Here is a 12,712-nt window from a genome sequence, read left to right as displayed (position 1 = left end):
AAACCATAAAAATACTAGACGAATCCACACGCAGCAAAATCTCAGATATATGCCGAAGCAATTTCTTCACTGATACTGCTCCTAGGGCAATGGAAACTAAAGAGAAAATAAACAAATGGGACTAAATTAGAAAGGATATATGCACCCCTATGTTCATAGCAGCACAAATCACCATAGCTAAGATTTGGGAACAGACGAAGTGCCTATCAGTAGAAGAGTGGATTAAAAAACAGTGGTACATCTACACAATGGAATACTATGCTGCAGTAAATAAAGGAGTTCTTACCACTTGCAACAGCATGGATGGAATTGGAGAGCATTATGCTAAGTGAAATAAGCCAGTCAGAGAAAGATAAATATCACATGATCTCACTCATTTATAGAATATAATGAACAACATAAGCTGATAGACAAAAACAGATCCAGAGACAGAGAAAGCATCGATCAGACCATCAAACCTCAGAGGGTAGGTGGGGGTAAGTGGAGAGATCAACCAAAGGACTTATATGCAAGCATATTTTACAATTTTTTTTTTGGTACTAGGCCTTTGAAATATACTGTATAATTTATACTTATAGCACATCTCAATTTGAACACCAAATTTTCATCATACATACTACATCAATATTTAGACTTCATAAAATACACGGTTATAATTTTGTTTCAAACATAATCAAAAGTTTTTTGATAACTGAATCAAGTATTAGTTTTTGAATTTATATATAAATTAATTAAAATATAATTTAAAAATTCATCTGTAATATTAGCAACATTTCAACAATCACATTTGGCTAGGACAGTGGTCGGCAAACTCATTAGTCAACAGCGCCAAATATCAACAGTACTTCTTCAAAACAGACTCGCCCAGGCCGAAAACCGACTTCTGCTCATGGGCCACGAAGTTTCAATCACACTGTACGTGTGCGCAAGCATGGTATTTTGTGGAAGAGCTCACTCAAGGGGCCAAAGAGCCGCATGTGGCTCACAAGCTGCAGTTTGGCAACCACGTGGCTAGGACATATGGAAATTATAGTGTAAGATAGATCAAGAATAGCGAAAATTCAAGATATGCTACAAGCTCTCTTTTACAATGAAGACAGATGTCACCAATCATGGACTTCTATCCCAATCAACCCCATTATAACTCTACACCTTACCTAAACATAGAGCTTTCTTTAAGCAATGGATCTAAATTGTCACATAAAGTTAAGTCTATTTACCATGACTATTACAGATTATAAATCTTGGTTTAAAGAGGTATATTCAATAGATCATTTTATCTTATTCAACTAAAAGTTTTTAAATGCCAGATTCAGTAGAGTTTAAGATTTCTTTTAATGAAATACATTGATATAAATTCTTGTTCCTCAAGTACAAGTCTATAACAACAACAACAACAAAAACACATCGTGCAAACTTTTATGCGGAGATTATTATTTATCACGAATTCTGTGGGGGCACTTCTCTTTCACTTACATTGGTAACAGCATCATCTTAGATTTGGTTCTTAATTACAAAGAACATATGTAAAGTACATAAAGAAAAGTAGAAAATTGAAATACGGGGGAAAGATGAATATTTTTGCTTAAATTATTTGCATAGTTCAAGCAAAGATGCTTTTTACTGTAAATTAATTGTATGATTGATCTTAGCCTTAATTTTGCTTATGTTCATTATCGCTAACTTCCTTTTTTTCCAGGAAAATTCCAAATTCTTTAAAATATATCAATAGTCAAAAACAACTCAAAATTGAAAATTGGAAAAAGAAAACAAACCCAAACCCAGCTTAAAAAGCTAAATGGTTCTCACCTTCTCAACACCACCCCCCTTCTACATTTGTGATACTTTTTTGATTCCAGTACCAGTAAATAATGTATTTTAAAACCTACAGATTATCTGACTTGGAACTTTTTCTCCTAAATTGACTCAGGTTGGAAAAAATTACTTCTATGTTCTCTTGAATTTCTATTTGTGTATGTAAGTATGCTTGTGGCTCAGCTTTCTCCTTTTAACTATATTACCAGTATAGGCCCTTTATTCACAATTCAATTCAATAAATTTTTTTTTTGCTTGTCAAATGATCTTTAATTTCCCTTTATTCACAATTCAATTCAATAAATTTTTTTTTTTTTGCTTGTCAAATGATCTTTAATTGAAAGATTTTCCTTTGTAGTTCTTAACTAGCCAGACATTCCACTGCAACACTGTTGATATCGTCTATGATGTCATGAGGGTGGCGACCATCAACATTGCAGCCCACAGACTGGGCAGTCCCCAGGATCTCTTTAATGGTTCCAGAGAGTTCTCTAGCTAAAGATCGGTGCCGCATCTGTCGGGCAATGCTGACAATCTCATCAAAAGTGATATTTCCACTGTGCTTAATGTTTTTTTTTTGTTTCTTTCCGTCTCTTGGCGGTTCTTTGAGGGTTTTAACGATCAGGGCAGAGGCAGAAGGCACTACTTCGATCTGGGCCTGTCTGTTCTGAATGGTCAGTTTCACTGTAATCCTCAGACCCTTCCAATCACCGGTTCCTTTGGCGATGTCATCACCAACCTTTTTTGGAGACAGGCCCAGGGGGCCGATCTTGGGGGCCAGGGCAGACATGGCGCCCACTTCCCCGCCGGTGCACCGCAGGTAGACGACTTTGATTTCGTTGGGATCGAACTTGGGCGGCATGGCGGAGGCAGCTGGTGTCGGATGAACCCGGATTCGGGACGACCGAAGAAAGTTGCACCTGAGCCTCCTCCGAGCCGAAAGCCGAAAGCTCAATAAAATTTTTACTTAGCATCATCTCTAGCCAAGGTTCTGTTCAGTGTGATACAGGGGCTAATAATGCCACTTTTATTTTTTTAAGATGAAATTTTGTTGTACATGATATTTACTATAAAAATCTATTATTTTATAAGTTCAAATAATCAAGCTATTATCAGGTAATCATAATATTTATTCATCTGTTGAGTGAACAATAGTAATAACCTCACTGTTGTTTTCTTTTTAATTAAATTTATTGGGTTAACATTGGTTAATAAGCTTATATAGGTTTCAAGTGTAGATTTCCATGATACATGATCTGTATATTGCATTGTGTGCCCATCACCCAAAGTAAAATAATCTTCCACCATCATATATTTGGCTGCCTTTACCCCTTACAATCCTCCAAACTCCCTTCCCTCTGGTAACCACCAAAATGTTGTCTGTGTCTATGAGTTTCAGTTTTATATCCCACATATGAGTGAAATCATTTGGTGCTTTAGCTTTTTCTGCCTGACTTATTTCACTTGGCATAATATCCTCAAGGTCCTTCCATATTATTGCATTTGGCAGTATTTCATCTTTTCTTATGGCTAAGTAGTATTCCATAGTATCTATGTACCACATCTTCTTTATCCAATTATCTATTGAAGGGCACTGGTTGTTTCTATGTCTTGGCCACTGTGAACAGTGCTACAATGAACATAGGGGTGCATCTATAATGTTTTCAAGATTTTTGGGTATCCCAGAAGAAGAGGGATTGCTGGGTCATATGGTAACTCGAGTCAATTTTTTGAGGAACTACCTTACTGTTTTCCATAGTGGCTGAATCAGTCTACAGTCCCACCAGCAGTGAATGAGGGTTCTCCTTTCTCCACAATCTCTCCAGCACATGCTAAGCCAATGCACACTAGCAACCTCAGGCCCCTGAGGCAGGAACACAGAGTCTAATACATTCTCTTCAGGTGATCAGGATGTAAATCATCACGAGTCTTTCCTGCCAGACTTAATACTCAAAGGATTAAACCTTGCTTAAACATCTAATTTGTCAGATGTTTAAATAAAGCTCTGATTCATTAAATCATAATCTCCAAACTTATCATACAAAAATAAAATAATATTTACATACATCAAAGTTATGGGCTTTTAAAACAAAGAGATAAATTCGTTCAGCATCCAAGTGTCTGGGTAGTTGAGAAAGCTCATTTGTTTTGAATCCTTCAAAGATGCAACCCTAGAAAGAGGAAATATCACACAACAGTAATTACTTCACTCTTTTCAATTGGTAGTCTTAGTAGGAGAAAAATACTTAATTGTCAATTATTTTACTTCTTTTTATGAAAATTGAAGAATATTTATTCCACCTAAGCAAAATCTTCATACTATCTGTTTGTCTGAAATTAAGACCCTGATATATTCACATGCCAAATCCAAAAGCAAAAGGAAATAATATTGCATAACTAAATTGATTAAGAATTGATCAAATGATCAAGAATTTTAACTACACATAAGAAAATGGACTAAGCAGGAAAAGAAAGCGTCTGCCTGGCTGGCGTGGCTCAGTGGTTGATCATAGACCTATGAACCAGGAGGTTACAGTTCGATTTCCTTCGCCTGGGCTGCAGGCTCCATCCCCACAACCCTGGCATGTGCAGGAGTCAGCCGATCAATGATTCTCCCTCATTATTGATGTTTCTATCTCTCTCTCCCTCTCCCTTCCTCTCTGAAGTCAATAAAAATACATTTTCAAAATTTTTTTAAAAGAAAGCTTCTATATCTGTTCCCAACTCTCTCCTACTATCCCTATCTCTATAGCCAAATCTGTTATTACAAACATTCTTTTACCTCCACGTAATTCCTTGACACATAATATAAAAAAACAGAAATTTTAAATACCTCTATATTCTTCGCTGTTTCCATTTCATCGGAAAGCTGTAAAACATTTAAAATAAAATCTTTAAAATCCTAAATAAAAGAATTTTTATATTTGATAAACTTGCTCAGTTAATGCATGTGTGTGTGTATCTCCTACTGAAGCTTAGAATGCTGTTGCTGTGTTAGACGCCAAGAATACAAAATGGCCCTTATCCTCAGAGCTAGTCAGAGTTCAAGAGTGGAATAAGGTACATATATATATATATATAAACAGAACACAAAGAGATATGGGCTATATCAGAAATGCAAACAAACTACTTACTGCAGTTTGGATTCATTGCAAACAGACTCTGAGGTGGCGTTAGTGTTCAGAATGTTTATTGGGAGTGCCTTGGGTTCATTATCTATGGAAGGCAAGGGAGAGGCAAGGTTGGAAAGATGGAGAAGTCAGCTATGATGCAAGTCTAACAGCTTCCAATAATCCTAAGAAGGGCTCGAAAGCTGAAAGGACCCATCATAGTTGTCCTGCTTTGGGTTGAAATAGCCACTTCTTTCTGCATCCAACTTGATCAGCCATTGGATGTGGGTGGTTCCTGAAAGAGCTTGTCCTCGTGAGTTCCATATAGGTGAGGCAATCCCTAAAGGGGCTGACAGTGCCCTAACAGCACTCCTAGCAGCTAGAACAGGGGTGGGCAAACTTTTTGACTCGAGGGCCACAATGGGTTCTTAAACTGGACCGGAGGGCCGGAACAAAAGCATGGATGGAGTGTTTGTGTGAACTAATATAAATTCAAAGTAAACATCATTACGTAAAAGGGTACGGTCTTTTTTTTTTTAGTTTTATTCATTTCAAACGGGCCGTAGTTTGCCCACGGCTGAAGAGCAACAGGTCCTCCCTTGAAGGAGCATCTATGTGGCTTATCTCCTCGTTTACCATATTACTTTACATAGAGATTAAGTAGCCTTTTATATACATTATTTTTTGATCATCTAGACATGTTGATAGATTGTTTACTAATTTCTATATCCTTACTTCCTCCAGGAATACCTAATCTTACATGCAAATTTTACACATACACACACTATAGAATACATATTACTGTAGAGGAGATGACATAGAAAACACACTTGAAAGGATAATAACAGATTGCTACCAGAAGACTGCTAAGAGAATTACATTATTGGCATTTTAAAAAGTGTGCAAAGGAATAAAAAAGAATGACTAGGGAAAGTAAAATCAATTATGGTAAAAAAAAAAAAAAAGGCTATAGCCCACACCAGTCTGGCTCAGTGGATATAGAGTTGGCCTGTGGAATGAAGTGTCCTGGGTTCAATTCTGATCAAGGGCACATGCCTGGGTTGTGGGCTCAATCCCCAGTAGGGGACATGCAGGAGGCAGCCAATCGACGACTCTCTCTCTCATCATTGATGTTTCTATCTCTCTCTCTGAAATAAATAAAAATATATTTAAAAACAAATAATGAATGTTGTATGCTTGAGAGCTTCAGATACATCTGGTCAATAAAGATAGGGGTCAAATTTAGAAAGATGTTAATGTTAATCTCAAAGACCTGGCTTTATTCTGCAGGGAGCAAAGAAACACTGAACATTTTTAAAGAGCAGAGTAATAACAAAACAAGGTGTTCATCATATAGTCTGGGAAAGATACCACAAAAATATAAATAACACATGCTAACATCCTGATTAAAAACCCCGATATAACATATTTAACAATTAAATAATTATTAAAACTTTTGTTAGTATAATTCATCTTAAGATCATTTCAATAGATTCTGAAAGCCATCTTTTATCAAGTCAGAAATTTAAAAAATTAAAAAACAAAGAAATTATAATGAATACCATAATTACCAGTATTCCTATGCCCCCACATCTAGAAAGGATTACCGCTGATATTTTAGTATTGCTTAAAACTATTTTAAAGAGAATATACAAAGTTTATATATAAATATACATAATAAAAGTTTGGATCTGCTTTCACAATGATTTCTAGTTCTATTCATGTGTTCCTCTTTCTTGAGATAGTTATTATTATTTGTCTTGTTTGTATCCCTTCCATTTCATTAAAATACTTTTACACACATATGTATATATGTGTGTATGTACAAAATAGAGACATTTTTGTGTATTTTTAAAATTTAGAGAAATGGTATCAACTGTACATATCCTTTTGGTATATTGCTTTTTTTCCATTCAGTATTATGTTTTGACAATCTACCAAAGTTGATATTTATGGAACCTGTTGGCTTCCACACAGCATTTGTTTTTATGATTTCTGGAGGTGCCAAGTAATATTAACACAGTTCTCCTTAAGTTTTATTTTCAAATGAAATATGTAACTGCATTGTATTCATAGCTATGATGTCAAAATACATAGGCATTTGTTATATTAGAAAATTGAAATTTAACTTCACTGTCTTGGTAAATAGTGAGTGCGTTCTTTTTTTTTCTTCCACACAGCATTTCTACCAACCTAACTATTACCCTCTGCAACATATAAATAATAAAAGATCAATAAAAGTTCACAGGCAACTGTTACCAAACATACAAGGAACAAGTGATATCCCAATATCCCACAAGCTAGTTATAGAATGGAAAGAAAGAGAAAGCTAACTAACTCGTTTTCTGAGGTTAGTATAATTTTGATAACAAAGCCAAAAGAGATAATCGTATCTTATAAAACACTGATTAAATAGTATATCCTAAGATTATAAAAATGGTTCAACTTCTAAAAAGCTATTAATATAAAATGCCATATTCACAGATTAAAGCTGAAAGTAGCTTTGCTATTCACCACAGTGAATTATTTTCCTCTCTGCTTCAAAACATGGAGATTTTTTTCAAGTTTTTGAGCAAAGGGATACCTATCTATATCTAATCTACAGGCATGCCTTGGAGATATTATGGGTTCAACTCCAGACCACCACATTAAAACAAATATCACAATAAAGTGAGTCACACAAATTTTTTGGTTTCCTAGTGTATGTAAAAGTTATGTCTACACTATACTGTAGTCTATTAAGTATACAATAGTATTATGTCTGAAAAATGTACATATCTTAAAGTACTTTATTGCTAAAAATTGCTAACCATCATCCAAGCCTTCAGGGAGTTATAACCTTTGCTGGTGAGAGGTTCTTGTCTCAATGTTGATGACTGCTGACTGATCAGGGTGGCTGTTGCTGAAAGTGGGTGTGGCTGTAGCAATTTCTCAAAATGAGACAACAATGAGGTTTGCAGCATGGACTGACTCTTCCTTTCACAAGCACTGTCTTTGTAGCATGAGATGCTGTTTGATAGCATTTTGCCCACAGTAGAATAGGAGTCAATCCTCTCAAACCCTGCTGCCGCTTCATCGACTACATTTATGTACTACTCTAAATCTTTGGTTGTCATCTACAATCTTCACAGCATCTCTACCAGCAATAGATTCCATCTCAAAAAACAACTCTCTTTGCTCATCCATAAAAATCAGTTCCTCATTCATTAAAGTGTTGTCATGAGATTGTTGCAATTCAGTCAAATCTTCAGGCTCCACTACTAATTTTAGTTCTCTTGTTATTTCTACATCGGCAGTTACTCCTTCCACTGAAGTTTTGAACCCCTCAACGTCACCCAGGAGTGTTGGAATCAACTTCTCCCAAATTCCTGTTAATGTTCATATTTTGACCTCTTCCCATAAATTAAGAATGTTCTTAATGGCATCTAGACCTGTGAGTCCTTTCCAGAAGGTCTTCAATTTACTTTGCCCAGATCCATCAGAGAAATAACTACTTATGGCAGATATAACTATGCAAAATTCATTTATTAAATAAGACTTGAGAGTCAAAATTACTCTTTGATCCATGGGCTGCAGAAGGGATGTTATGTTAGGAGGCATGAAAACAACATTAATCTTGTACATCTCTATCAGAACTATTGAGTGACCGTGTGCATTGTTAGTGAGTAGTAATATTTTGAAAGGAATCTTTTTCTGAGCAGTAGGTCTCTTTCTGAGCAGTAAGTCTCAACAGTGGTCTTAAAGTATTCAGTAAGCCATGTTTTAGATAGATGTCATCCAGGCTTTGTTATTCCACTTACAGAACACAGGCAGAGTAGATTTAGCATAATTCTTAAGGGCCCAGGATTTTCAGAATGGTGACTGAGTATTGGCTTCAACTTGAAGTCACCAGCTGCATTAGCCCCTAGGAAGTCAGCCTGTCTTAGCTAGACCTCCTAGATAACTTGCTGCTTTACTGTGCACTTTTATCTTATGGAGATAGTCTGTTTCCTTAAAACTTATAAACCAACCTCTGCTAGCTTCAAATTTTTCTTCTGCATCTTCCTCACCTCTCTCAGGCTTCCTAGAACTGATGCGAGTTAGAGCCTTGCTCTGAATTAGGTTTTGGCTTAAGGAAATGTTGTGGCTGGTTTGATCTTCTATACAGACCACTAAACCTTTCTGCAGATTAGCATAAGGCTGTTTTGCTTTCTTATCACTTGTGTGTTCACTGGAATAGTATTTTTAACTTTCCTCAAGAGGTTTCCTTTGTATTCACAGCTTGGCTAACTGTTTGGTGCAAGAGGCCTAGCTTCCAGCCTATCTCAGCTTTCGACATGCCTTCTTCATTAAGCTTAATTATTTCTGACTTTGGATTTAAAGTGGAAGACATGCAACTTTTTCTCTCACTTGAACACGTAGAGGCTATTGTGGGGTTATGAACTGGCCTAATTTCAATACTGTTGTGTCTTAGGAAATAGGAAGGCCTTGGAGAGGGAGAGAGGAATGGCCTGTCAGTGGAGCAGTCAGAAAGTACACATTTATCAATTAATTTTGTTTTCACATGGGCATGGTTTGTGAAGCCCCAAAGTATATTACAATAGTAACAGAGATCATTAATAACAGATCACTATAAAAATATGAGAGTAGGAGTCTGAAATATTGCAACAGTTAGAAAATGTGACACAGACTCCTGAAGTCAGCAAATAATGTTGGAAAATGGCACTGATAGACTTGCTTCATGCAGGGTTACCACAGACCTTCAATTTGTGGAAAACACAATATAGAGTGAGGCGAAAGTAGGTTTAGAATTTTTCATATGAAAAATAATACAATAATTAATAAATAATAACAAGAATAAATTCGCGTACTCACAACTGTAAACCTACTTTTGCCATGCTCTGTATTTACAAAGCTCAATAGAACAAAGTGCAGTAAAACAAGGTGTGCCTATATATATAATATACATCTACATCCACAGCTATATATCTTTAATAAACTAAAAATAAAAATAAATTTCATTAATCTGAAAAAAAGATAGCTATCTAAACCTTTAAAAATTATACTTAATAACAAAGTACTACTAGAATTCTGAGTCAGAGACAAAGTGAAAAACAATGTTGAATAATGTCCATATACCAATATAATTTTCTATATGCTAGCAATAATTCACCTTGATAATATAATGGAAAAACAATCTCATCAACATTATTAATAAAAAAATTAAGATATCCAGGAGTAAATTTAACAGAGTGTGTGTAGAACTTATATGAAGAAAATCACACAGATTTACTGGTGAAGCTAAAATAAGGTCCTTACATTTTACTCCCTTACACAAAAATAAACACTTAATGGATTAAAAGATTAAAGACACAAATATGTAAGAATAATATAAAAGAACAAAAGTAAATATTATGTTGACTGTGTGATGAAGAAAGCCTTCTTAAATATTATGGCACTGAAGGCAGAAAATTTCAATAGAAAATTATAGATTCATGAAAATATAGTTCTATGTAGTGAAAAATACTTTTCAATTAAAAGGCAATGAAGTGGTATAAATATATATAACATGTATTACTGAGAAGGATTAATATTTTTAAAGCATAAAGAGCTCTTAGAAATAAAAAAGGACAGCTAAAATGGCAAAAGTGCCCTAACCGGTTTGGCTCAGTGGATAGAGCGTCGGCCTGCGGACTGAGGGGTTCCAGGTTTGATTCCGGTCAAGGGCATGTGCCTTGGTTGCGGGCACATCCCCGGTGGGGGGTGTGCAGGAGGCAGCTGATCGATGTTTCTCTCTCATCGATGTTTCTAGCTCTCTGTCCCTCTCCCTTCTTCTCTGTAAAAATCAATAAAATATATTAAAAAAAATAAAATGGCAAAAGTTCATAAATAGGCAACTCACAATAATAGAAACACAAAGATGAATAAAAATTTTAAAAAATCAACTTTGTTAGTAAAATGTATGAAATTGATAACATTATATCTATCAACTCTGCAAACACTTAAATATATAATATAAAATGCTGGCAAGAAAATGGGTGAGATTGATCACAAATTTTATTGTTACAAATATAAATTGGTACTACTTTTCTAGAGAACAATTTGTCAACATGTGTCACAAAACTTAGATTTCTTCTCCCATGTGTCTCCACTTCTAGAAATTTATCTTTTTTTAAATATATATTGATTTTTTTACAGAGAGGAAGGGAGAGGGATAGAGAGCTAGAAACATCGATGAGAGAGAAACATCAGTCAGCTGCCTCCCGCACACCTCCCACTGGGGATGTGCCCGCAACCCAGGTACATGCCCCTGACCGGAATCGAACCCAGGACCCTTCAGTCCGCAGGCCGATGCTCTATCCACTGAGCCAAACCGTCAGGGAATCTAGAAATTTATCTTAATACTCATGGGCAAGCACATTCTTTAGCTCTAAATATAGTCACGGCAGCTTTGTAAATAATAATGTAAACCTGAGAATCCAGAAAAAGGGCAATTACATTCATTTATTTTTTTAAATACTGTAGAAAAATATTTATTAATAAAAATGCCATAATACATTTACTTCATTATAAGTATATGTTAATCAAATTTTTCTAAAATTTTAAATTAAAGAGAAATCAAAGTGACAATTAAATAGTGAGGTATATGTAATTTATCTATAAATAATAAAATTAGAATTCTTATCTTTTTAGTGCTTATCTATTTCTTTTAACTTTAATAAATGACTACCTTAGTAATAATCAGGAAAAAAAATAAAAGTAATTTTGAAATTTAAAAATTAACATTTACTAAGGTGGAGAGACTAGTGGTGGCACTTTAAGTCTTTATAGCTTTAACATTATATAATTTTAAATGTATTTTTGAAAAGGACTAAGTTTCTAATAGTAATTAAAAGCCAGTTTTTATTTTACTCAAAATCTCAAAGAGATTTTTTAAATGACAAAGTAATTCTGAAGGTAATACAAAGAATTCTTAACTTTTTTTTAAATTGAATTTATTGGGGTAACATCTCTTAACAAATTATAGGTGTACAAGTCTATAATGCATCATCTGTATACTGTATTATGTGTTCACCACCCAGTCAAGTCTCCTTATGTCACCATTTATTGCCCTTTTACCCTCTTCTATTGCTCCCACCCTCCTTTTCCCTGGTAATCAGCATACTGTTATCTGTGTCTATGAGTTTGTTTTTTTGCTTAATCCCTTCACCTTTTTTCCACAGTACACCACCCCTACTCTCAACGGCTGTCAGTCTGTTTTCTACATCTATTGAGTCTGTTTCTATTTTGTTTATTTTGTTCATCAGATTCAACATATAAGTAAAGTCATATGGTATTTGTTTTCCTTTGACTGGCTTATTTCACTTAACATAATATTCTCCAGCTCATTGCATGCTGTTGCAAAAGGTAAGATTTCCTTCTTTTTTACAGTTGAGTAGTATTCCATTGTGTAAATGTATCACTGATTTTTTTTGTATCTCCTCATCTACTGATGGGCACTTGGGCTGCTCCCAAATCTTGGATATTCTGCCTAATCTACACTAATAAAAGAGAAACATGGTAATTGGCGTACGACCGCTACCCTTTTCATTGGCTAATCAGTGAGTATATGCAAATTAACTGGCAGCCAAGATGGCGGCCGGCAGCCAGGCACTGAAGCGAGCACGAGGCTTGCTTGCTGCAGACTCCAACGTTCGCCGCCTCACTTGCCAGCCTCTCAGCTGCAAGTCTAAGCAACTATATACTATGTTGCAAATAAGAAGGTAAACAAACCCCCAGAAACCAGCCGGACTGAAACCCAGCCGGAC

At 35.3% G+C, this 12,712-nt stretch overlaps 2 protein-coding genes across 2 annotated transcripts in view; both read right to left on the bottom strand.

Moving 5' to 3' along the window:
• FAM227B (family with sequence similarity 227, member B) overlaps positions 1-12,712 on the bottom strand; it is a 201,768-nt gene that overhangs the window by 169,484 nt on the left and 19,572 nt on the right. The window contains exons 5-6 of the mRNA XM_014537823.1: positions 4,649-4,684; positions 3,882-3,986 (exon numbers count right to left, since the gene is read on the bottom strand). Of these exons, the coding sequence (XP_014393309.1) occupies positions 3,882-3,986; positions 4,649-4,684 (141 nt within the window). The remainder of the gene's footprint in view (positions 1-3,881; positions 3,987-4,648; positions 4,685-12,712) is intronic.
• Positions 2,120-2,783, bottom strand: LOC102262051 (60S ribosomal protein L12). Its single transcript, XM_005863962.2, has one exon. The coding sequence runs from the start codon at positions 2,675-2,677 to the stop codon at positions 2,177-2,179; it is 501 nt and encodes a 166-aa protein (XP_005864024.1). The 5' UTR covers positions 2,678-2,783; the 3' UTR covers positions 2,120-2,176.

This window comes from Myotis brandtii, unplaced genomic scaffold (genome assembly GCF_000412655.1).
Source record: "Myotis brandtii unplaced genomic scaffold, ASM41265v1 scaffold182, whole genome shotgun sequence".
Lineage (NCBI taxonomy): Eukaryota > Metazoa > Chordata > Mammalia > Chiroptera > Vespertilionidae > Myotis > Myotis brandtii.
Note: the sequence above shows the minus strand (reverse complement) of the source record. Positions and strands in the feature narration are given on the sequence as shown.

What these genes read in the sequence shown, in the direction of transcription:
- LOC102262051 (XM_005863962.2), bottom strand. Translation starts at nt 2,677, where the DNA reads ATGCCGCCCAAGTTCGATCCCAACGAAATCAAAGTCGTCTACCTGCGG.